General features: G+C 40.9%; 1 protein-coding gene across 1 annotated transcript in view; it reads left to right on the forward strand.

Annotated features, from left to right (window-relative positions):
* Positions 1–27,817, forward strand: part of kiz (kizuna centrosomal protein) — a 187,200-nt gene that overhangs the window by 23,223 nt on the left and 136,160 nt on the right. Inside the window, exon 4 of the mRNA XM_060831067.1 lies at positions 7,199–7,291. Coding sequence (XP_060687050.1) covers positions 7,199–7,291 — 93 coding nt within the window. The remainder of the gene's footprint in view (positions 1–7,198; positions 7,292–27,817) is intronic.

Genomic DNA, 27,817 nt, shown 5'->3' on the forward strand with positions numbered 1-27,817 from the left:
CATGGACTGCTTCTACAATCACAAGAGCGTTTGCCAGTTTCCAATGAACTCAATGTCGCGGTAGAAAGACAGAAGCACTGCCTCCCGCATGTGTTTACTTTCTTTGCCATTTTTTCCATGAATGTCCTGGTAAAGTGACGGGAATAAAGCACTCACTTTTACAAAGGGCTGTGTAACTAACCCTTACGTTAAAAATATCCAGAATTGCTTTTGCTTGAGGTGTTTGGGTTTCTTTGTCTTTGCCAGTGTTTTCACATGTTCTTCAGTACAGGTAATCCGAATCCACTTGCCTCTTTGATGTAATGTTTTTATAGGACCTTGAGACCTTATTTGGGTTATCCAAAATTTGGGTAATTGATATTTGGATAATCGAGGTTCCTCTGTATTTGGATGGTTGTGTTACCCGAAACACTACTTGGGTAGTGTCTCCAGTACATCCTCCTCCTGTAAAAAAAAAAATTCTGTGCTCCGGATTGGTAAGGTAACTAGACTTTTAAAATTCTTTTACTACTGTCTCTATGAGAATTTCGAATAGTGGGAATGGTGGTTAGGGCAGTTGAATGCTCCTCCTGCAGAATGTGGGAGATAACGGTCACCATTAGTGTCCCTGTTTACTTCCTCTGTGGGAAGTGCAACTCCAGCACCATGAAAACCGCGTTAGGGAACTGGAGCTGAATGAACTTCGGATCATTTGGGAGGCATAGGGAGTTATTGAGAGGAGTTGCAGGATGGTAGTCACACCTTAGATGCAAAAAGAAGGCAGATGGGTTATAGTCAGGGGACGGAAAGGGAACTGGCAGGCAATGGAGCGAACCTCGTGTGGCCATTCCCCTCAATAACAAGTATACCAGTTTGGATACTGTTGGGGAGAATGACTTACTAAGGCGAAGCCATAGGGTACAGGTCTCTGGCACAGAGTCTGTCCGTGTTGCTCAAAAGGGCAGTGGGGAGATGAGCAGAGCATTAGTCATTGGGAATGCCATAGTCAGGGGGACAGATAGAAGTTTCTGTGGGAATGAGAGAGACTCACGGGTGGTGTGTTGCTTCACAGGTGCCAGGGTTCGTGATGTCTTGGATCGTGTTTTTGGGATCCTTGAAGGGGAGGGGTAGCAGCCCAAGTTGTCGTCTACATAGGCACCAACGATATAGGTAGGAAAAGGGATGGGGATTTCAGGCAGAAATTCAGGGAACTAGGGTGGAAGCTTAGTGCTAGAACAAACAGAGTTGTTATTTCTGGTTTGTTGCCCATGCCATGTGCTAGCAAGGCGAGGAATAGGCAGAGAGAGGGATTGAACACGTGGCTACAGGCTTGGTGCAGGAGGGAGGGTTTTGAATACCTGGATAATTGGGTTCATTCTGGGGTACACCTGAACCAGAGGAGTACTAATATCCTTGGGTGGAGGGGGGGTGGTGATGTAATTTGTTCATATTCTTCGGGAGGGTTTAAACTGATTCAGCAAGTTCACCCAAATTATTCCGGATGTTCCTGGTGTTGAGAAGACACACTTCAAACCACCTTCCTGCTTGCCGGTGAACTCTTGCAACCTTGAAACATCATTTTTGATTTCACTGCTTTCAACCTCCTGGACACTGCAACTACAATTGAAGTTCCCATGCCCCTGGTACAACTTTGATATTTATCAGTGAAGAAGTTGATGATCTGTCCAGCAGGCGTTAGTTACCCACATAGAATGGCGTAAATATTGCTTGGATCATTGATTCAAATAATCACATGTAAACTCTTGAAGGCCAATTTTATATCTAATTTCAGAAAACAGTACTTCACACAAAGCCTGAGTTGGATTTCTCTGGACTTGGTTTGTAAGCTTGTCGGGTTGAGCACTCCAGGTCCAAGTATTTTTAAAAACTGATTGAACGTTTTTGACTCTACCACCATTTTCAGGTAATGAGTCCAGACCCTATAACCATCTGGATGAGAACACATCTTCTCATTTACTTGACTTATGGTAGCATTCTGTACCATGCATATTCATTGTGAGATTAATCCCAGGAAAAGGTTTTGGGGGAAGAAAAATAAATATAAGTCATAAAAGGAAAATTTGGAGGGGGAGTTTAGAACACCAAAACTATGCATATGCCTTTGCAGGGTAAAGTGTGAAATAATTAATTTGCCACTTTATTGGTGGTACTTATGAAATCTGTTGTGGAAAGTAGTAGAGAAATAAATTTATCTATTCTAGGTCTTTTTTAAAATATTATTATGCTTGTATGCTATATTGGGGGTCAGTGTATTACACTGAAATTTCTGTAATCCCTGATACTTCTATAACATTATTAGGCTCAACTTGCTGTGTGATCTGTGAAGACTGAAAAAGCAAAAATGCTAATCAGTGTCCATGAGCTGTTAATTGCTTTTCAATTATTCAGTGCTGCTTATTGAGTCCAAAACATTTTTGAAGCCAAAAAAACATTTTTCTGATACCTATGTCTTTCTGTATGAAGTTTCTGCATTCCAATTGCGTGATTTTGCATTGCATTTTGTGTCTTCCACTGTGGACTTTGGCCTTTCACCTAAATACTTTCCAGAAAATAAAGACACAATTTTCAGAATTCCAAGGTGAATAGAATATTATCCTGGATCCATTCATCCGCTTTTCTCAATTAATGCATTTTTATCATTTATATACAGCAAGCTTTTCTTGTTGGTGCTACTTGCAGTGAAAAGTCAACTTTATTTGTCATTGATTATTTAACATTTCACTTTTGTCGTCATCTCCATTGTTTTGTTACTTTTGTTTTTCTTTTTATTCTTTTCTGCTATTTAGTTTGCTTTTTTTTTGAATATTTAATTTTTTCTCCCACTGCTGAAGTTGGAACAAGACTTATTTGGGGAGGAAAAAGTAGTCATAATGTTTTCTTCGTAATTACTAACTGTTCATTAAATTATGCAGTCATGTGATTTTGAAATATGTAATATCTCATTATAGATGTCTGGAGAAATTTAGGCATATGCCACGTTTTTAATTAAGAGAGTTATTTTGTCGTCCTGATTTGTATATGGACTGATCACCAAAAAAACAGCATAGGGCCCCCAAAGGACAATTCATCTGATAGAGTTTATTCCTTTCAGAATTTTCCTATATCCAACTCCTTTTATAATTGCAAGCTTTGCTAAATCATGAATTGATTTACTTTCCTCTTCAATGCTTCATTTAGCTTAATGTTTACTGCACTAGATGGCAATCTCTTGCATAAGTGTGGAGTATGCTGTCTAGGCTAGAAAACAAGCACACTTCAACTGAGGATGTTCACAATTTGAATTCTCTTTTGCAGCCTATTGTTGGAGCATTGTCTATAAATTCATTTAAAAATATATAATGTTTGACGATCATTAAAAGGTTATGGAGAGATGGATGGAAAGTTGTTACTATTTAAACGAGGTGCCTGTGTGCAGCAAGATAATAGTTCACAATAGTTCGGCTTTTCACGAATAGTTGTCAAAAATGACACTGAGCTTCCAGTTGCTTGCCACTTCAATGCACCACCATGTTCCCATGCCAGTATTTCTGTTTAAGGCCTACAAGGCTTAACGCAAGCTGGACGAACAGCTCATCTTCCACCCAGGCAACTTAAAGCCGACATTGAGTGTAACAATTTCATAACATGATCAAGCTCTTCGATGAGCAAAATGAGCTAGGCAAACAATGACATAGTTAATCATAAGCTGAGATGGAGATCAGCTGAGACAGTGTTAGGTAGGGTGCTAATGAGAATTGTGTATAGTTGAAAACAACCCCTACAAGACAGAACCTAGGGTGTTATGAGGGGGGAGAGGTGACGACTGACGCAGAGGAGTGTGATCTTCCTATTAAATTGTTGCACTCAATGTGAACTTTTTGGAGGTACCAGGAGACATAGCCTTAAATGTAATCAAAGAGCTGGTCAGGCTTTTAAAAAATTTTTCTAATGATTTTTGTGACTTTAAAGGGAACTTGAATCTCATCACTCCCATTTATTTTATGAGAGCAAATTGTTCTAAATTTGGAATATCATTTTGCTTGTCTGAACCCTATCCCTTACATTTAGATCTTTTATTATATATGGTAACATTGTGTCAACCCCTGCCATAGTGGTTGCTTTATAAGATATAATAAAGTCTTTCCTTTTGCTTTATGTTTTGCCTGTCTACTTAAATACTCAAATATGTTTTATGCCTCTGTTGTTCTACTTCTTGCTTTTTTAAATCCTCAAACAGGGAAAATGTTCATTGTTGCTTCCAAAGGTACTTTAAAATGTATATTATGTATTCACTATAGACATACATCGTAAAGTGAAATGTAGGATGGAGAAAATAGAAGCTGGAGTTTTTTTTAAACAAAATAAGTCTCCAAATGTTTGTAGGGAACAAGTTATTAAAGTAAAGCAGACTAACAGTTCGAGAGTGGTTGAGTATTTCTAAAGCAGCTAGTTTCAATCAAAACTAGTAATACACCTTCCAAGCTTATATTAAATGCAAACTGGTCAGGATTATTTTAGGAAGAGTAGAGACTAGTTAGCATCCAGTTTGGAAATTAGCTTACAAGAGAAATGGGGATTGCATAATCTTACAGGTGCAGTTTTCTACATAAATGGAGTAAACGTTGAAGGGCAAGTTCAAAGGTGGGTAATGAAACCTTTCTGAAATGTATTTATCAGTAGGGCTAAACTTCAAATATCCATTTAACTCTATGTGGTAATAGAATTAAATTAGGAATTTTAGATGTCAAGGTAATTTTTTCAAATAAACCTGTTGGACTATAGCCCGGTGTCACTTGCTTGTTGACTTTGTCCATCCTAGCCCAATACCAGCACCCCTACATCATATTTATTTCATACAGACCTTCAGTATTGTTTTACAGTATTTATTACAGTCCATTACCATTCCAAAATCAAGAGTAATAATACAGACTAAGATTTTTTGCTCTGTTCTGCCTGATTTCAAGATAATTAGATGGGCAAGTTTTGAGAATAGATTCTCATTATGATAGAGCTATACTACTTAAGTGGATGACCAATTCGAAGACATTTTATTTAGCAGATGGAGGAAGCAGTTTAAAATGATATACCTATTCAGTTACTGTTGCTGTTAAAATTATTATTATTTTTGTGTTTTATTGTTGCCATTCATGATTGTTTATGAATTCCAATTATTCATCTCTCACCTTCCTCTTCAGAGTGGTTTCCCATTTGGATATATCTTTGCTTCTTTGAGAAAGAGGAGGGGAAAGAAAGTGAGGCCAAACTGATGTGATGGCAGTAGTTATACTTAGCACCCAGCACCAATACTTTATGACCAAAGCATGCATCCAGAGATGTGAGTTTACAGGAGAAGCTATAAGGGTTAGACTTCATGCTCTGAGAAAACCTGTAGCTAGTTCCACCACGTGTATCATTCAATTGACATGGTATTTCCTGCTTCACATGGACATGCTGACTATTTGATGTGTTTCCATTGCCTAGATCTGAGCTGTGGTGTTCAGCTGAACTGATTTCAGATGTCACAGTTGAAATGTGCAATTTTTGTTTTTTTTCTAATACTTAGCCAGTCAGAATCTGATTTGATAAGGTCACATTTTGTTTCATTTCATTTAACAACAATTAATTTGCTTTTCACTGAAACACATGCAATGCTGCAAACTTGGTTTCAACATTAAACCAGAAGCTGCTTATCCAAAAAAAAATGAGAGTAAAGCAAATTATTTTTATTTAAAATGCAATTCGAAAGGTTTTAATGCACAGACTGAAAGTATAATCCACTCATCCTAACGCCATCACATTACAGTACGCAACCATCAGAGAGAGTTCACCTCTTTACCACATCTATAGGTTTATTTTAATTGTTTCCTTCAATCCCTGGGCTTGAGAGTTTGGTAGCCACTTCCTTGATTTAATTATGAAACCTAGACTGTCAACTCCGAATAACTCCTTTGGGTTTTAGTTGAACACTTCTAGTCTTGAAGTATTAAGTTTAAATCCTTACATTGGACGTAACTTATTTCCAAACTTTTCTGAATGAATGAATCCAAAGATTGATTGAACGATGAAGGCACACTGGCCTTCATCAGTCAGGGCATTGAGTATAGAAGTTGGGAAGTTTTGTTGCAGTTATACAGGACATTGTTGAGGCCACTCTTGGAGTATTGTGTTCAGTTTTCGTCACCTTCTAATGGGAAGGATATTATTAAACTGGAAAGGTTTCAGAAGATTGCCAGGACTCAATCATCTTAATTATAGCGAGAGGTTAGACAAGCGAGGTCTTCTTTCTTTGGAGCATAGGTGACTGAAGGAGGATCTTTAAACAAGTGCAGAAGATCGTGAGAAGCATGGATAGGGTGAATGCACTCAGTCTTTTCCCCAGGGTTGGGGAATCGAGCACTAGAGGGCATCAGTTTAAGGTTAGAGGGAAAACAATAAATGGGAACCTGAGAAGCAACTTTTTTTTCCCCACAGTGGATGGTATGCATTTGAAATAAACTACCAGCAGAAGTGGTTGAGGTCGGTACATTAGCAACATATAAAAGGCATTTTGTATGTGGAAATGAAAGGTTTAGAAAGATATAGGCAAGTGCATTGATCAATTTGGGCCAAAGGGCTGTCTCCGTGCTGTCGGACTCTATGACTAACTCTTTTCTCTCTCAGAAACTGTTTTGTGTATCTGACTTCAACCAGAATTCTGCAAACTGATGAACCAAACCTTTCTAACCACGTGGGTTTCTTCTAAGGAAAAAAATAATTTTAATCTTACTAAACAGCAATACTCTTTGAAGTTTATTGTGTTCACTTGATAAATTCTCCCAGTGCAAACAAATTCCCGTTGTCACCTCAGCAGTTCCCCCTCTTTCAGACTGGTTGACATAAAATCATGACCCCAGAAAGACTGATATGTGTGTATGAAGTAACAATTAACTTATCAAAACTTATATGTACTAATTCTAAATCCAAACTCTACAAGAAATGAGAGTGATAAAAGTATATATGAATCACATATCGCATATGAATCAATTCTGAGGAAGGGTCACTCGACTTAAAACATTTAACTATGATTTTTCTCCACAGATGCTGCCAGACCTGCGGTGCTTTTCCAGCAATTTCTATTCTTGTCTATTAATCACATACCATGCATTACATGTTATTAAAGCAAAACTTAGATTTGAAAAAGAAAAGGTTTAAATAATGTCTATTTTATTTTGTATCGTAGATGGAATATGAAAAACAAATTGAAAATTTAATGCCAATTTGGAGTGAGAACCTGAAATCACAAAGGAAGGAGAAGGAAGCCAATATTGAGCAAGTAAGATTGGAATTCTTTAAATGTATTATGTATTTGTGTTAATGAAAAATCAAGCAAGACCTCTCAAGTTGTGCCATTGTAATTTTTTTTTGTGATACCAGGAGGGGATTATAATGGAGATTATGAACATGACAACATTCATATATATTTCGTAGATTTGCAAGTTTCAGAATCAGACAGGCAAAGACAGGAGATTTTCAGGCAAACTTAACATAACTTTGCTGTTATTGCTATTATAGCTTTTTTGGCAGTATCGTTTGTTGATTCTCTATTCCTATGGTGCTTGAACTCATATCTTTCTTGTTCTTCCTCTCTCTGTTTGATTTTTCCAGCTTAGGTTACAAAATAAATTATGACTGATACTATTACTACGTCATGGAAGTCTGAATAAAACCTGATACGTGTTTGATCTGGAAGAGGTTATGTGGAAGAGGTTATTACTGCTGACCATTGTCTTAGGCTTAACCAGAATGTTTAATTCCACCCTGAAAATTTCATTGTATAGTGTAAAGCAGGCCTAATTCTGTCTCCATACATCACCAGTGTTACCCAATCTCAATACATCTGATGCCAAGAACCTCAACCATGTCTTTGTCACCCATGACACTTCCAGGCTCAGTTATCTAATGCTTTCTTGGCCAGTCTGCTATCCTTAATGCTCTGTAAACTTCAGTTCATTTCAAGTTTTGCAGCCAATAAGTATCTTATGCCCATTTTCATGATGTGAATGGTGAGAATTATATCTGTGTGAACATCACAAATAGTCTGCAAGTTCCCAGACATAGACACCACAAAGTGGGCAATGGACTTATAGGAAAACAGTGATGATTGAGTGTTTTATGATATGGTAGCTCATTGATTAGAATGACTAATGTAGGAACAGAGGTGTGTCACAACATGCTATTTCAGTTGCATCCACTGCAAGATTCATCCAGTAGAGAATCCTGTAGAGATTTTTATGGCATGCAGAATACTAGTGTTTTAGTTGATGCTATTACATTTCACTTAATTTCACTACTCGCTGTTTGGAAAGTATTTTACTCAACTTGCATCAGCTTGTTCTGCAAATCACTTTAAATCTATGCCCCTGGTTATTGACTCTTTTATGAGCGAGAGCAATTTCTCCTTATCTGTTCTCTCCAGTCCTTTTATGACGGTTTTGAAAACCTCCGTCAGACCTCCTCTTAGATGTCTTATCTCCTGGGAGAACACACCCATTTCTTCAATCTGTCCTCCAAACTGAAATTTCTCATCGTTAGAACTCCTGATTTATAGTTAGATGCAATCGAACAAATTAGCTATAAACAAATTGATGTTTATAAACAATAGCATAAATTTCTTGTCTTATATGTTAGCAGGAAAACTGAATTTGCATTTGTACAGTGCCTTATGACATACGCAGAACTTTCTTAAGAATATTACAATGAATGAATTGTATGGAGTATAGTCAGTTATCCTGCAGCTACATACAGTAGTCATATTTCACATGCTTAAATCCCACAGATCTAATGAGTAGAAAATATGCTTTTTGGTACGGTTGATTCTGAGAAGCATGTTGGTTAGGACAGTAGGACTATCCCTTGTTGCTTTTCAACTAGTACTAAAAACAGTTTTACATTCACCCAAACCTTTTTGACAACTATGTGTCTGTTTGGTAATTTTTTTGTCATTATCTTCATCCCTTCATCAGGAATGAGGCTTGTGGCCAGGGGGCTGAGACATAAATGGGAGGAGGTGGGGCTGGGGTGTGGGAGGTAGCTGAGAATGCAATAGGTAGATGAAGGTGGGGGAGAAAGTGACAGGTCGGAGAGGAGGGTGGAGCGGATAGATAGGAAAGACAGTGGACAGGTCAAGAGGGTGCTGCTGAATTGGAGGCTTGGGACTGGGATAAGTTGACGGAAATGGAAATGAGGAAACTGGTGAAATCCACACTACTACGTATGGTGGCAGGGTCCCAAGGCGGAAGATGAGGAATTCTTCGTCCAGGCATTGGGTGGTTAGGGTTTGACAATGGAGGAGGCCCCGGTCCTGCATGCCCTTGGTGGAGTGGGAGGGGGGAGTTGAAGTGATCAGCCACAGGGCAGTGAGGTTGGTTGGTGCAGTTGTCCCAATCTGCAAGTTGGCGTCCTGTTCCCTTGATGTAGAGGAGACCACATTGGGTGTAACGGATACATTGATGATGTTTGTGAATTTCAGTTGGATGTGGAGGAACCTTTGGGGCCTTGGACGGAGGTGAAGGGGGAGGTGTGGGCGCAGATTTTGCATTTCTTGCGGTGGCAGGGGAAAATGCCAGGAGAGGGGTGAGAGCTGGTGGGGGCCGTGGATCTGACAAGGGGGTTCAGCCAAGCAGATGAGGGTGTCAGTGAAAGGGTATTCGTTGGGACAGCGTGAGGAGGGCTGGGCTTGGAGACCTTTCTCATGGTAGATAGTCTCTCCGAAATGCATGTCCCTAGTGGCGGGTTCTGTTTGTAGGTGGCGGGCATGATGGAGGATGATGCTTTGTATACAGAGGTTGGTGGGTGGAAGGTGAAGACCAGGGGTATTCTGTCCTTGTTGCATTGGGAGGAGTGGGTTTCAAGGGCAGATGTGCAGGAAGTGGAGGAGGTGCGTTGGAGGGCATCGTCGACCATGTGGGAGGGGAAATTGTGGTCTTTTTAGAAGGAGGCCATCTGGGATTTTCTGTGGTGGAATTGGTCGGCAGAGGCAGAGGAATTGGGAAAAACGTCACACCCGACCCCCATAATCACGCCCACTCCAGTGGCAGTCTCTGCTTCCAGCTCCAGCCCCACCACAAGTACCTGCTCCCAGCCCTGCCATGTTTTTACTATTCCCCCAGACCTCCCCTTTACTGAGGATTAACATTCAGTCCTCAGCAAAAGTCTCCCGGATTAATGAGTTCGACAAGCGTTGTGATTTCTTCCTCCATTTCTGGGCCCACATTTTCAATCAAGATTCCCACCCACCCACCCACCGAGGACCCCTTCTCTCGCCTCCAACACATCCAATCCACCTGGACACCCCCTACTGGCCTGTTACCCGCCCTTGAACTGTTCATTTCTAGCTGCAGCCGTGACATAGACCACCTCAACCTGTCCACCCCCATAACCCACTCCAACTTCCCGCCCTCACAACATGCAGCCCACCGCTCCAACCCCAACATCGCCATCAAACCAGCAGACAAGGGGGACGCTGTGATAGTTTGGCTCACTGACCTCTACACTGCTGAAGCCAGATGCCAACTTGCAGACACCTCCTCCTCCTCCTGCCGCCCCCTCGATCATGACCTCACCTCCCATCACCAAATCATCATCTCCCAGACCATCCATAGCTTCTTCATCTCTGGAGATCTCCCATCCACAGCCTCCAACTGCATCATCTGCAAACCCCGCACTTCTGATTCTACCTCATACCAAAGATTTACAAACCTGATTTCCCCAATCGACCCATTATCTCAGCCTGCTCCTGTCCCACTGAACTGCTGTCTGCATACCTTGACACCATCCTGTCCCCCTTAGACCAGGAACCCCACACCTACATTTGGGACACCACACATGACCTTCACCTCCGCTAAGAATTTTGTTTCCCCGGCCCCCAGTGCCTTATCTTCACCATGGAAACCCTGCCCCTGTACACATTTATCCACCACAATGGAGGCCTCTAAGCCCTCCGTTTCTTCCTCCTCACACTGTCTCAACCAGTACCCTTTCACTGACACCCTCATCAGCCTGGCTGAACTGGTCCTCACTCTTAACAACTTCTCCTTCCAATCCTCCCACTTTGACCAAGTCAAAGGGTAGCCATGGGCACCAGCATGGGACCCAGCTATGCCTGCCTCTTTGTTGGGAACGTGGAACATCCCTCTTCCGTAGTTACACCGGCACCATGCTCCACCTTTTCCTCCACTTCATTGAATACTGTATGGGTGCTACCTTGTGCTCTCACGAGGAGGTTGAACAGTTCATCAACTTCACTAACATCGTTCACTCTGACCTCAAATGCAATTGGACGGTCTCAGTCACCACCCTCCCCTTTCCTGGACCTCTCCATCTCCATCTCCAGTGACCGACTAACCACGGATATATACTACAGACCCACCAACTCCCACAGCTATCTGGACTACACCTCCTCCCACCCTGCCTCCTGTAAAAACGCCATCCTGTATGCCTAATTCCTCCCTCTTCGCCACATCTGTTCCTAGGATGACCAATTTCACCACAAAAAATCCCAGATGGTCTCCTTCTTCAAAGACTGCAATTTCCCCTCTCATCTGGTCAGTGATGCTGTCCAGCACATTTCCTCCACTTTCTGCACCCCTGCCCTTGAATTCCACTCCACCCAATGCAAGGAGGACAGACTGCACGCGCGCACACACACACACACACACACACCACCCCCACTGGTCCTCACCTTTGACCCCACCAACCTCTATACATCGCATCATCCTACGCTACTTCCACCACCTGTAAACATACCCCACCAATAGGGATGTATTTCCCTTCCCACCCCTATCAGCGTTTCAGGGAGACCGTTCCCTCCGCAACTCCCTTGTCAGATCCATGTCCCCCACCAACTCTCACCCCACTCCCGGCAACTTCCCCTGCCACCGCAAAAAGTGCAAAACCTGTGCCCACACCTCCCCCCTCACTTCTGTCTTAAGACCTCAAAGGATCCTTCTAATTCTGACAGTCATTTGCCTGTACCTCCACAAATGTCATCTACTGCGTCCATTGTACCAGATATGGTCTCCTCTGCATCGGGGATACAAGGCGCCAACTTGCAGATCATTTCAGAGAACATCTCTGGCACACCCGCAGTAACCAATCCCACTGCCCTGTGACTGATCACTTCAACACCCCCACCCATTCTACCAAGGACATGCAGGTCCTGGGCATCATCCATCACAAAACCCAACCACTCAAAGCATCGAGGAAGAACGCCTCATCTTCTTCCTTGGGACCCTACAACCACACAGAATTAATGGGGATTTGACCAGATTCATCATTTCTCTTCCCCCCCCCCCCCACTCCCAACCCCAACCTTATTCCAGTCTCCAGCCTCCAACACAGCATTGCCCTCTTGACTTTTCCATCATCTTTCCCATCTATCTGCTCCACCCTCCTCTCCGATCTATCATCTTCTCCACCACCTTCATCAACTACCCCTCCCCCCAGCTCCATCCTCTTCCCACTTACCTTTTGTGTTTTTTAATGCTCTGAGTTTCAAAGAAATATTTTGAACCACAGAATCTTGCATCTTTTTTTGCCAGACTCTGTCCATTTAGCTCTAAGTCTTGGGTTCAAATTTTCAAAAAACGACTATATGAACAAGTGAAATCAATTTGGGAATTTTCCATTTAGTTCGTAGTGGACATGAGCACATAAATATCAATAACTTGGTGTCTTTCTCAGGAAAGACAAAGTGTGTTAAAGAGAAAACGACCAATTCGTATAATCGGGTATTCTAGTTAGAGCTTAGAAATAGAATGCAATGTGTTGTAGGGAGCTTTATTTTGCATCTAATCATACTGGATTTATTGTGAAATGTTTAATGTGCCAAAAAATAGCATGCAGTAATGTAACAGGTTATAATTAATAGTTTGTTACTTTTGCTGCTGTGTCTTCTGAGCTCTTTGGATGAACAAATCCCATCAATTTGGATGGCTTTGTACTTAGGGTCTTTTTCCCAATCTGTCTGAGCATTTAAGTTTTCTTTCATGTTTGTCCATGCTTTTATGTTCCACATTTGGCTTGGAGTAAATTTGGCAAGGCTCAGTGCTCTCATGCAAAGTTGGCAGTATGAATCTTACAAATTATGCTAATATTGATGAATGCCCAGTGACAAGTTATTGAACTTCGATGTTTAGTGTTTGGTTTACAATGTAATTAAAATGCATGCCAGTGACGCGAGTGATTCAGCTCCAGTATCAACACAGAGTAAGTATTTAATATTTACAACAATCACTATTTGGAAGACATGTTGATGCTCTCCATTTGTTGTGTTATCTATCCTACATCTTCATTCACTATTGAATTCAAAATAAATACTTGAATTAATAGATATTGAGCTTAGCAAGTACCAGATTGCAGCTACATCTATTTTATAAGACAGTCTGCTGTCTGAGCTAACCAGAAAATCCATTGTGTTGCAATGTCATGTCCTCCTGCCTAATAATTACCATCTCACACCTATGAAGCTCTCAACAATGACTTGTATTCATGTTATGCCTTCAACAGAGTGAAAAGTCTGAAGTGTTTCTTGGGACCACTATCAAACAAAACTTGACATTGAAACAAATAGAAAGACATTGAAACTTGTTACCGAAAGCTTGACTGAAGAAATAGGGTTTGAGGAGCTGTTTAATGTTGGGGTGGAAATGGAAAAACAAAGAGGTTTAGGAAGGAACTGCCAGTGCTTTGGGTTAAGACAACTGAAAGCATTCCTGGCATAAGTGGAAAATTAAAATTGAGGATGCAGGAGAAGTTGGCTGGTTACAGAGCTGCAGAAGGCTTTGAGGCAGGGAGCCCTGGAGCCATGGCAATTTTGAAAATGAAAGATGAGAATTCTTTTAACTTGAAGTGTCTTGACCTTGGAGCCAATGAGGATGGGAATAATGGATGTGCGTTAGAAATGAGCAGGAGTGTTGGATATGGAGGGTAGACAAAGGATGTTTGGCTAGTAGGGCATTGGACTATTCACATCTGACAGCAGTAAAGACATAAATGAAAGTTTCAACAGAAGATGAACAGAGGCGGAGGGGAAGACTGACAATGTTATGGAGTTGCAAAGCAGTCTTGGCGAGGATGTGTGATCAAAAGTTCACCTTAAGGTCAAATGTAATGCTAAGGTTGTGAATGTTCTTATTTTGTCTCAAGCAGTTGTCAGGCAGAGGAACGGAATCACTGTCTAGCAAGTGATATCTATAACAGAGAGATATTCCTGATATTTAAGGAGAAAATGTATGCTCTGGATGTAATGTGATTCTTTCTTTCCTGGCATAACATTGGAAAAGGCTAAAACAGCAAGTAGAGGCATTCTTGGTGAGAAAGCATAAGTGGAACGATTGGTGAAAGGGACAATGAACAGCCTTTCCCTCAGTATTAGACCTTTCTGGTTAGTTTTAAATCTTGATAATATGTTTGAACAAAATTATTTGATCCAGTGTTTAATGACTCTCTAGTTAAGGATAGTAATAGTTGTCCGTAAAACAAGAAGCTGTCTCCTCAACATCTGTTCATGGCAGCCTGCTTCTCTCTCCCTCGCTTCTCTCTCCCTCGCTTCTCTCTCCCTCGCTTCTCTCTCCCTCGCTTCTCTCTCTCTCTTGTTCTCTCACACACACATTTCTCTGTCTGTCATGATTTTCTTTCTTACTTGCTGTCAGTCTCAATATTCTTTAGCTCTACTTTACTCTTTTTATGCCATTAAATTTAGTGTTTACTTTGTATTTTTCTTGCTGTCTTTCCTCCAGTGTACTCTTCCTTTCCTTGCATTTGTATTCCATTTTCCCTTGCTCCTGCTTAACATTTGTGCATCTGTTTCATTTCATTCTGTGCTTTTCTATTTTTCTGTCGCTCCTGCACCCTTAAGTCACTTCAGTTTTGTTTCTCAGTTCCTCACTTTCAGCTCCCTTTACTCCTACTTTTCTCTTTTCAGCCTTTTTGCTGCCTCTTCAACAGGTCTCTTTTCAATTTCCTTTTTGTGGCATGAAGAAGATGAGACAGCTGGCTGAAACTTGAGCACTCCAGGAATGAGACTTTTAATGCAAAATAGAAGATCAAACTTACAATAGGGAATCTTGTCATTTTCACAAGAGATTTTGCAAGTCTAAAGGGAGTAGAACTTTCCAAAGTGATAATCCAACAGAATTTAATAAGTGCTGGAGGCAGCAGAAAATTGACATTTTGCTTTCTGTTTACTGTTGATTTGAGGCTAATCTGACTAACTTTGGGATGTTTGCATCAGCACAGTCTATTCTCATGATGGCAGCACTTGTTTTGCTGTTTTCTGAGTAGTTGTAAAGAGCTGTACAGGTCTTAATTATATTAATGTGAAATGTAAGGTGAGAACTCCTGGAAGTAGTTTTTTTTACTCACATTTGTTTGTTCACTATTTTCAGTACACAAGCCGAATAAATAATGCTGATATACTTAAGCTACTAATTTGAGAATTCCATGTGCAGACTACAAACTGTATTTTGTACTGAGCTGCTGAAGATGTTTGCATATTCAATTGAATAGTTGGCTGTTTTGAAGGCTGTTGGAACCATCTAGTTCTTCCTATTGTGAGAAACTTTGAAAAATAAAATGATAAAATTCCAAAAGGACCAGTGGAGTACATGGAGTACATATTTGAAATCAAATTGAAATGACTAGTTATAAAGTTGAAACCATCTAAGACATCCCTGTTGAAGTGTTCCCTCATCGTTTGGTTTTGAGTACTTGAGATTCAGATAACTGAACCTTGTGTCATGTAGTCACTTCCACATTGTTAAACTTCAGTTAATAAACAATATTAAATGCTGTTAGATGACATGAAAGTGGGAGTACTACTACATTTAAAAATGTTGAGCAGCTTTTTTCTCACTGCCTGGTGGATGAGATGAGCTAGATTTTACGTTGTTGAAAGAATGGTGCAAAGTGACAAAGGAATAAAACAGTTCTTAAGGAATAAAAGAAAATGATTGATGAGCAGAAAGAAGAAATATAGCAATATTTCTGCTCAACTTAGGATGAAGTATTGGGTACTTTTGAACATAATTAAAAAGAAGCTAAATTTTGGTTGGTTAAGTTGCTAAGAAGTTGAGTAAAACAGTGCATACTTACTGAATGTGATGCAATTCACTGACCTGCTGACAATTAAAGCAGCTCTCATTTGTGAGTGAATGTACTCCTTTATTTGAAGGATGCACAGGTTTATAGGAATGTAAACTTGCCCATTATGTGAAGCTAGCCTTAGAAATCCACATTCTCACTGTTTTCAATTCTTTATATTCCAGGTATGTGGCATTTGTGAGAATCTCAACTAAGCTTTCCTAAATTTGACAGCTCTAGGTACAATAAAAAAAAGTAATAATTTACTTACCTTTTCCAGCTTCAGTATTGCTGTACAAATTTATTTTTATATGGTCATTGTAAATATATCTAATTTTGAATTTCAGTATTGCACTAATTTTAAGTCTGCTGACACTGGCATTTGTTCAGGAAGGTATTCATCTTTAAATAGATTCTCACAGATGACTCTCTGAGGAAATAGAAAATGGCAAAGGGCCATCACAAAACAAAGGTGGAGTGAATTATGAGTAATGTAAGAACTGACTTTATTGGTTAAATCGCCCTTGAAGTGACATCTTTGCCTTATTTTAAATGAAATAATATGTGCTTTTTCCTTTTACTGAAATATTATAGAAATGTAATAGGGATATATATTAAAGAAGTCCAGCAGTAAAGGAATGAGTTTAAAAGAATTAAAGGATTTTGAATGTTTATTTTGAGGTCAATAGTACAATACTTGACACTTATATGCCGACTCAACACATTTGGATCTCTGCAGCCCAAACATATTTGGTGTTGATTTGAATGGTGCAGTATATTACCCCTGAAGCACTCAGAGCCTATACCCCCACCTCCTACCACTACACTGGGCTAATTGCGGCCCTAATTTTTATGTAAATAAGCCAACTTTCCAGTAATGCAGTTTGGAGTGGACATTTCAGGGCAGATTGCACCAAAAACAATTTTATTTGCCTGTAGATTTGCCTTCACCTTTCAATAGGACCACCCTTCTTTATGTACTTTACCTGCTTTCATCTCTATAACCCATTTAATGAAAGGGTCATTGTGCAAAGATCCCACTTATCATGGGAAACAACAGTAGTAAAATACAGGCAGTCAGTGGCCCTTCTATCGCTGCTAATGTTCAGCATTCCAGGCCCTAAACCTCACGGGACTGCCTGCACGTCATGGCCTAAGTGATAGGAGTGCCATTAAAATAATTAAATGTGTGATGCCAGCTCATTTTGATGCAGAGACACACAACACCTATGTAGCAGTGGTCCCAGTGGCACTGTAGGAGCAATACTATTAGTCCCATCGAAGGCCTTTGATAGGTTATATCCTTGTTTCTCAACTATGTGCTATTCCTCAGCAATAACATCCAAAAACACCGGGTGCAATTTTCCCCAGCTTGAGGTGGAGAGAAGAATGGTAAGCATGATGACTTAATTAGGCAAGAGTCCAAAAAACACATTCTTGCTGTCAACATAAACTTTTGCAATTAAGTCCTCCCTCCTTAGGTATGAGATCAAATTCCCACCATCAGGTGGTGAGAAACCTATTTGTATATTTTAGCATCTCATTAGTTACACAATTCCCTTTCCTGATTAACTTTTCCCCAATTGAGAAACCTGATACTTTGAAATCCTGACAGTAATAACTGAGTATCTGTAGCATTAGACACTCTGCCTTGAATCTGGTGAGTTCATGGCAGTACTGGCCAACTTCCTTCTCTTTACTTTAGACGGAACTGTTACAACTGCAAAATGAGCCTTCGTGCTTATTGGATGCAATGTCTCCCTGAACTTTCTATTCACACAACTAGGCATTGGCAACACATTAGCCTCAGACTGCCAGGTTGCTTATGGTCAGGCAGGCTCAGATAGTACTTTTTATCTCTCAGCAAGCTTAGGCAGCAGTCTCTGGTTGAGACGTAGTGTTTTCACACGGAGGGATAAACACCCAATCTCTGACTAGGAGGTGAAAATCAGCAGAATTGTATTTGGTTGCTGAGGGAATGGTCATAGTTGTATGGGCAATTGCAGATGATAGGATGAGACTTGGTTAGTCCCTCTGAAGGAAGACTGTAAGCAAGTTATGATTACTTTGGCCTCCATTTGGGGAGGGTACAGAGCCAGTAGGAGCATAGGAATCTCACGAGCCATGGGCTCCTTTGGTAAAGCGGGTACATCAGTGGTGATACAAAGGGGCTAAACCAAAATGAGTGGAGGGTGAAAGATCATAGGAGCTAAAAGGCACATGAACTATGAGGAATAATTCATGGGTTACAGACAGAGCCTGCAAATGGAAAGTTGCCATCTCACTGTAATAATTCTAAAATTAACTGTACAGTAATGTTTCAATATAGAAAAAAAGCACTTTGGGAGAATTACGTCCGCAGTGGGGACACTACTGTTGCATCACAAGAACCTGGCAATTCAGGAATGCATTCATGACGTAACCATCAGCAGTTGTTGTGTTGCCACCTTGCGATCTCTGAGATCAACAGGATTCAGTGGAAGAAGGCACTCTTGATTATGCCTCCCCTTCCAAATTGCTTTAGGCACAAAGTCCCAAAGACTGCAAGCTAACGTGTTACTGCTGTATATTCTTATATGTAATAGGGAACCTCCAGGACATGACTATAGATATAGCCAAGGAAGGTGTTGTTGAAGAGGGAACATTTGAATGGGATCTCATGACAATTGCCTCATGAATGTGGACACTTTGTTGGGCCACCTTATTTGAAGTAATACATCACCCTAAACTCTTTATCAGTGTATTACATTTGATTCTTTGCACCTACTACACACTACCCCTCAAGAAGGTAACATTCATCTTCATATTGAAGGATGTCAGGACTCAGGCATGCATTTAATAATACGTGTAACCCTCTTACATTTTTAGAAGTCTATTTCACTTTAAAAAGAACACCCAAAGTAAATCCAGTTGTCCTTCTGGTGATGCTGCTAATCAAAAACAATGCATGCAGCTGACAGTAGAGAGAACAGATTCTGCAGGCCCAACATGGAACAGCCACCATCAGCTGTGGCACAGAATTTAGATGGAGAAGCAACAGGCAAAATCCACCAAGGATGTAGAAAGTTGTGGCTGGAAATGTATCTACAGAGTTTATTGCAGCTGGCTGCAAATATGTGTGGTCTAAAGCAGAAGACTTCCTAGTTTCAGTGTTCTAGAGATTCATCTGTAGCCACCTTGGCTGCAATCCTGAACTTAGAGATGTGTGATTCCCCAACAGATGAAGATACCGCTGATACCCTCGTTTTGTTGCTGATAAGAAAGGATCCAATATATGGTGATTGCAAAGCAACACATCCTTTTGCAGTTTGAAGGTGCTCCACATCTTTAACATTGTTTCACTTATCCTGGACAATAAGACTACAACAGATATTGTATTAGTGGATATAATATTATATAATCAATTTATAATTATTGAATTGATAAAAGTGCTAACTTTACACAATGCCTGAATACTCATGCTATCAATTTGCACTCAGAGTGTTTTTACTTCCTCTCCCTCCCAGGAGGGGTTCAGGCTGTGGCCTTGTCATGGCTGCTGGTCCCCAAGTGATGTTCATGCCTGCAGAAGAGAAAGGTTTAGTAGTGAGGATGGAAAAAAAAAGAACATTGTGTTAGCATTGATGTTCATTGAAGAAGCACAAACCCAAAGTTGTTCATTGGATTTGTGGGCCGTTGATGTCTCCATATCACCACAGAGATAGTCCTGGTCCTCTCAGACTGTTCTACAATTCTGTCCTATAAGAGGGGTGTGGAGTCTGCAGTGCTGCACAAACCCCTGCCAGTCTTAGTTGCCTCTCTCTGTTCTGAGGGAGGGTTACTGGACCGAAAACATTACCTTTGATTTCTCTTCACAGATACTACCAGACCTACTGACCTTTCCAGCAAATTCTGGTTTTGTTACTGATTTACAGCATCTGCAGTTCTTTCAGTTTTAATTTAGTGCTGTCTATCTACCTAGTTAGAAGCCAGTTTTTCTTGCTAAGAGACAAAGAAAATGATGGGAAGGATGGGAATTGGTGCAGGAGCAGTTTGGTTATGTATGAACACCCAAGATGATGAGGCATCCCCTTGAATGAGAGAGTAGGAAGCACAATGTGCAGGCAAAGATGATGAGATGGGTGTGAGCCCTTGAGTGGACATCATACATGTAATGCTGAGGCTTGCAGCCGATCATCTTTGGTGAAATGTGTATGCAGTGGCATTGTTAGTGAATAATAGCTCTTGGAGTGTGTGGAGTGCAATTTATCCTTATGGAGTTTCAGAAGACAATTGATTTTTTTGCTGCATTGTTGTCTGTCCCTTTTCAGTGAAGTCATAGTACTGCCCTGCGCTGCCATCTCTACTCAGGTCGGGTGGGTCTGATAAGATGGCCATCTTATTTGGTAAGCTGGCGGAGGACTAACCTCCTTCTGGTGACCCCATGCAGTAGCATCTGAAGGGCATTTTACCTAAACCTTGGAGCTAATTGACTATCAGGTGCCTTGTGCTCAGTTTTGAGTTGACAACCACAGGCTGTGAGGATGCTCCAGAGGTGCAACATCTGAGTTGCTATCCAGTTGGCATTCAAATATGACACCTTGGCCTTTAAGCCTGGAAGGTCTCTCTAATGACAAGAGTGTTTGACTTGCTTGTCATGCGATTTGCTGAGTAACTTTGTAGCATTTCACTTGTATGATAATGAGATGGGAAGCACATGATCTGATGACATAACTCACCCTGGGCTATGGTGGATATCACACCATCTAACATGCTTGCAGCCTTACTTTAATTCCAAATGGGAAAAATCTGCCCACAACATTAGATTGCATGTGTACACTGACAGCACTTACATCTAACTTGACACCTGCATGGCTCTGTACTGTCAGACTGCATAGTTGTCCTTGACTTTTTCCAGACATTTGAAAGACTGAGGCTATTGCCTTTGGCAACCGCATAAACTGCATTCCCTAACTACAGTTTACATCTCTCTTTCTGGCTACAGAAGCACCTTGGCTTTTTGATTATGTCAACAATAGCTTCTGTTTATATATAATCTTTGTTACATAGTATGAAAAATAAAAGCTTGAAAAATTGCTGATTATACATCGGTCTGAAGTCAGAAGGGTTTCAGAAACACAGTTTAATTCAGATAAATGCGAGATGCTGCATTTTGGGAAAGCAAATCTTAGCAGGACTTGTATGCTTAATGGTAAGGTCCTAGGGAGTGTTGATGAACAAAGAGACCTTGGAGTGCCGGTTCATAGCTCCTTGAAAGTGGAGTCACAGGTAGATAGGATAGTGAAGAAGGCGTTTAGTATGCTTTCCTTTATTGGTCAGAGTATTGGGTACAGGAGTTGCGAGGTCATGTTGCGGCTGTACAAGACATTGGTTAGGTCATTGTTGGAATATTGCGTGCAATTCTGGCTTCCTTCCTATCAGAAGGACGTTGTGAAACTTGAAAAGGTTCAGAAAAGATTTACAAGGATGTTGCCAGGGTTGGAGGATTTGAGCTATAGGGAGAGGCTGAACAGGCTGGGGCTGTTTTTCCTGAAGCGTCGGAGGCTGAGGGGTGACTTTATAGAGGTTTACAAAATTATGAGGGGCATGGATAGGATAAATAGACAAGGTCTTTTCCCTGGGTGGGGGAGTTCAGAACTAGAGGTCATAGGTTTAGGGTGAGAGGGGAAAGATATAAAAGAGACCTAAGGGGCAACCTTTTCACGCAGAGGGTGGTACGTGTATGGAATGAGCTGCCAGAGGATGTGGTGGAGGTTGGTACAATTGCAACATTTCAGAGGCATTTTGACGTGTATAAATAGGAAGGGTTTGGAGCTATATGGGCCGGATGCTGGCAGGTGGGACTAGATTGGGTTGGGATATCTGGTCAGCATGGACAGGTTGGACCGAATCTCTATGATTCTATGATGGAAATGAGCTAATTGCAGTAAGTTAACAATTCAAGCTCTGTTAACAACTAAATCTAATCTATCATAATTATAACAGTCTGGTATAATATTATGTCTGTAAGAACCCTACAAGTAATGCCACCTAAGACTGTATTTAATTTTGCTTTTATTGTTGTGGGACTTTTTCTGTTACATGGACCCTAATACGGCATCGAAGATTGAGGGTGGAATGAATCTGTTATGATAGGTGAAAATAAATTATGCCATAGCTTTATAAACATTGTAAATTGTACGCTTAGTTTGGCGCAACTTAGAGTCGATTGTGAAAAATAAATTTTAATCCAAAAGATGAGAATCTTATTTTAAATTAATTCGGGCTTGGGAGGTATTTGGCCAAGAAAGGAGAAAATCAAAGGATGTTAGGGACAATATTTTGTTAGTGATTTCTACCAAAGTGGCCGCTTTAAGTTTCTTTAATTGTTTTAATTAAAAATCATTATTTTTTTTGAAGGAAGTATTCTGCTATTGGTTTCTCGTGGTAAGATCTCTTGTTGTTTGGATGCATGTTCATTTTCCATGATTCACGTTAGTTTATGGGCATATTAGCTGATGACACTAAATGTGACCTTTTGATTAAATTAAATTACACAAGCAAATTTTGAACTGAAAGGATATCTTTACAATTACAATTTTCTTATCTAAGATATAATCTCTTCTACAACTGAAAATTGATATGCCATTTTGTTGAATTCAGAATCCCATGTTATAATAAGGACTTGGAGGCACGCGAAAGGATATAAATAAGCATTTTTGTTTCATTCGTTCATGAGATGTGTGTGTTGATGGCCGGGCTAGCAATTGTTGCTCACACCTACTTGCCCTTGATCAGGTGGTGGAAAAGGTGAAGACTGCAGATGCTGGAGCTCAGAGTCAAAAAGTGTGGCGCTGGAAAAACACAGCAGGTCAGGCATCATCCGATGAGCAGGAGAGTGGACGTTTTGGGCATAAGTTGTTCATCAGGAATGTGGGGGTAAGGGTTGGTGGGAGATCAAGGGGGCTGAGAGATAAATGTGAGGGGGGGGAAGATATGGAGTCAGATATTACGAGGGGGCATAGCTTTAAATTAAGGGGTGGTAGGTATAGGACAGATGTTAGGGGTAGATTCTTTACTCAATGAGTCGTGAGTTCATGGAATGCCCTGCCAGTAACAGTGGTGGACTCTCCCTCTTTATGGGCATTTAATCAGGCATTGGAGGCATATGGAAGAAAGTGGGCTAATGTAGGTTAGATGGGCTTGGATCGGCGCAACATCAAGGGCCGAAGGGCCTGTACTGCGCTGTATTTTTCTATGTTCTTTTCTATGTTCTATGTTCTATAGCTTCGGAGGTAATAGATAGGTGAAGGTGTGATATGGTGGAGTGGACAGATGGAAAGGAAGTTGAACAAGTAGGATAGTTCAAGAGGGTGATGCTGAGTTGGAAGGTTGGATATGGGATAAGGTGGGGGGAGGGGAGATGAGGAAACTGGTGAAATTGACATTAATGCCATGTGGTTGGAGGGTACCAAGGTGGAAGGTGTGACGTTCTTCCTCCTCCTCCTTCACAAACACCTTCCACCATGACCCCAAGTTCACTTGGACCATCTCGGACACCTCCCTCCCTTTTCTGGATCTCTCCATCTCCATTTCCGGTGACTGACTCAACACAGACATCTACTTCAAACCGATGAACTCCCATGGCTACCTGGATTACACCTCATCCCACCCACCCTCCTGTAAAAACGCTATCTTTAACTCCCAATTTCTCCGCATCTATCGCATCTGCCCTCAGGAGGAGCAGTTCCACTCCAGAACATCTTAGATGGCCTCCTGCTTCCATGACCGCAATTTCCCTTCGCCTGAGGTCAATAATGCCCTCCAGCGCATCTCCTCCACTTCCCACACCTCCACCCTTGAACCCCACCCCTCCGACTGCAACAAGGATAGAACCCCCCTGGTCCTCACCTTCCACCCATCAATCTCCAGATAAAACACATCATCTTCTGCCACCTATAGTCAGACCCCACCACCAGAGATGTATTTCCCTCCCCGCCTCTATCAGCATTCTGCAGAGACCATTCCCTCTGCGACTCCCTCATTAGGTCCACGCCCCCCACCAAACCACCCTCCACACCTGATATCTTCCCTTGCCACCACAAGAGGTGCAAGACCTACACCACCTCTCTCATCTCCATCCAACGCTCCAAAGGATCCTTCCACATCCGACAGAAATTTTCCTGCATATCCAAACACCTCATCTACTGTGGCTGGGGAGACAACATGCCAAATTGCGGAATGGTTCAAGGAACAACTCCAGGACACATGCACCCAACAACCCACTACCATGTGGCCGACCACTTCAACTCCCCAGCCCAGTCTGCAGTCTGTCAAGAACATGCAAGTCCTGGACCTTCTCCACCGCCATATCCAAGTCACCTGATGTTGGAGGAGGAACGCCTCATCTTCAGCCTTGGGACCCTCCAACCACGCGGCACCAATGTCAATTTCACCAATTTCCTGATCTCTCCTCCCCCCACCTTATCCCAAATCCAACCCTCCAACTCGGCATCGTCCTCTGGAACTGTCCGACTTGTCCATCTTCCTTCTCACCCATCCGCCCCACCCTTTTCTCCAACCTCTCATCATCACCCCACCTCCATCTACCTATCACCTTCCAAGCTCCCTCCCCCCTCCCCACCACCACCACCAGTCCATCCCCTCCCATTTATCTCCCAGCCCCCTTGGTGCCCACCCACATTCCTGATGGAGGGCTTATGCCCGAAACATCCACTGTCCTGCTCCTCGGATGCTGTCTGACCCGCTGTGCTTTTCCAGCGCCATGCTTTTTCACTTGATCAGGTGGTGATGAGCTGCCTTTTGAATCGCTGTAGTCCATGTGCTTTGGGTAGACCTACAATGCTCTTCAGAAGGGAGCTCTAGGATTTTGACCCAGCGACATTAACGGACATTGATACATTTTGATTCAGGATGGTGAGTGACTCGGAGGGAATCTTGCAGGTGGTGATGTTCCCATGTATCTGCTGCCCTTGCAAGATGAAAGTAGGCATAGGTTTGGAATGTGCTGTCTGCAGTGCTTCTTGAAAATGGTACATGGACTGGTCTGACTGAGCCTCATTGGTAGAGGGAGTGACTGTGAATGTGGTGCCAGTCAAGTGGGCTCCTTTGTCCTAGATAATATCAAGCTAACCCATCAGGGAAGATTGAAAAGGCAAGGCTTTTTCTGTAGACAGAAGAAGGTTGAGTAATGACCTGATAGAAATCTTGAAAATTCTTCAAATGCAGGATTGGGTAAACTTATAAACTGCTTTGATTTGTGGGGGAGACCAGACTAAGAGCACCAAATAGCAGTGACTAATAAATCTAATGGGGGATTCAAGAGAAATTTCTTTGGCTGAAATATGGAATTTGCTATCACTAGGACTAGTTTAGGCAAATAACAGATGCATTTCAGAGGAAGCTGTACTTTAGAGATAAAGGAAAAGGAGGTTATGCTGGTAGTGTTGAAAGTAGTAAGATCAGGGAAAACTTGTGAGGAGCATAAGTAGTACCTTAGATTATTTATGCCATATGGCATGTGTTGGCTGTATTTTCTGTGAATTTCTTCATGTCGATTTGCCTCATGCTTTATTTATTTTTACAAGTTTTCATAAATATCTGTGGCCTAAAGATTGTTTCATGTTTAGTTATTATAAATGTTTGTTCTTGAAATGTGGATGGCTTTGACATTACTTCATTTACTACTCTTCAAATGGAAAGTTACTGCTTGGCCCTCTGCTTCGTAGCAACTCTTGAGTGCAACCTGATGACTTGCAAGGCTACTTCAGAAGGCATCGAGAGTTGATCGCATAGTCTGGGACTAGTCACATAAGTGTTGCACGAATATTTTTTTGAAGGACATTGGTTAATAGTTTAAATTGGTGTGATAGCTTTGGTCATTTTTCTGGTGCTTGACCACAAATTATCAGAATAGTGAATTCTTTTCAAAATTTGCCAGAATAGAACGTGCACTTAACGTCTGCATTACAGATCAAATTTTAGATCATTCTATTTACTGATTTTTAAGATAAAAATTGTTGCCAGTGAGAGAAATGCACATCTTTAAAAGAGTGGTGCCTTCAGGTTGATATAGTTTTTAGCTTTAATTTTCATAAACTGGACATTTGTTATCTTTAAAAATGGAGTACATCAATGAGAATAGCCTTAAAATTAAAAATTGAATAAAGTAAGTTGCAATAAAAAGAGCTTCATAATAAAATATGCATTTTAAAGAAACCTAATTTAAGTTAAGCCGTGAAGTAATTTAAAATTTGATGGTTTCCGTGTGTAATTATTTACAATAGTAGGAATTACAAGTTTGTTTACTGCCTCACAGTAACAATAATGAACAATAACATCAACCTTTATAAAAACTGCTGGCTTCTGATCTTTTTCTAGTACAGAATAATCAAATAAATGATGCAGTTGAAATCCATAGTAGATAATTCCATCAATAAAGGCAGTAAAGCTCTTTTGAATTAAATGACTGTAATGTCTTGTACTAACTTGAAGCACATTGCCAAAAGTAGTCACTTGTGAATGTGTGCATGAACCCTTAGTTAGTTGATAATGTTATAAGTAAAATGGCACCAACTGTATATTATTCAGAGAAGTTGCATTGCTGGCAGCACACTTGTCCCTTAGGCTGCAGCATTCATTAGGAAAAGCTGACTCGGTTGAAGCTGGAAAGAGATGATAACATGTTATGATTTTCATATTTAATACATTCCTTGGAAGAGAGTGTGTGCTGCAGATTGATAGAAGAATCAACTGCTAGTTTTCGTGAAAGACTTTCTACCGTGCCCTACAGCTAAAGATGGAATCACTCAGCCAAGAAATTAACTTTTCGTCTTTTACCTGCCTTCAAATCAACTGGGTTGGTTCTATAGCAGCCAGTGAACACTATTATATATTTAACTGTTTTGTATTTAAGACTCTTATCAGAAAAGAAACAGAACCTGTGCTATTTGTTGTTGGGAAGATGGTTATTTTTTTCTACTTCAGTGCATGGGGAAGGGGATTAATCAGAATTTGCTTGGGTTTATTTTAAGAATAAAAAAGTTAAACATAGATGTGAAAAGACCTTTTTAAAACTGTGTTCTGAAAGCTATCCAGTGATTTTGTTTTAGGGACTAAGTTGACTAAATTAACCTATGTAGTCTCCGTAGTGATGGTCAGGACATCTTTGTACTGTGATACCTACAATAAAATGATGGTAATTTTGATCAAAATTGAAAGTAAACCCAACTTGTGGAAGATTTGTTCAATATAAATAGAATTATGGAGTCATACAGCACAGAAACAGACCCTTTGGTCCAATCAATCCATGCAGACCATAATGCAAAGTAAACTAGTCCCACCTGCCTGTGCTTGGCCTACATCCTTCCAAACATTTTTTATTCATGTACTTACCTATATGTCTTATAAATATTATAAGTGTATCTGCATCCACCACTTCCTCTGGAACTTCATTCCACGTACAAGTCACACTCTGCATAAAATGAATTTTCCCTTATGTCTTTTTTTAAAATCGCTCTCTTCTCCCCTTAAAAATATGCCCACAGTCTTGAAATACCCCACACTATGGAAAAGGCACTTGCCATTCATCTTATCTATACCCCTCATTACTTTATAAATCTCTACAAGGTCACCTTTCAACCTCCTACGCTCCAGTGGAAAAAGTCCAAGCCCATTCAGCCTCTCCTTATAACTTGAACTCTCCATTCCTGCCAACATC

This window comes from Hemiscyllium ocellatum, chromosome 10 (assembly GCF_020745735.1).
Source record: "Hemiscyllium ocellatum isolate sHemOce1 chromosome 10, sHemOce1.pat.X.cur, whole genome shotgun sequence".
NCBI lineage: Eukaryota > Metazoa > Chordata > Chondrichthyes > Orectolobiformes > Hemiscylliidae > Hemiscyllium > Hemiscyllium ocellatum.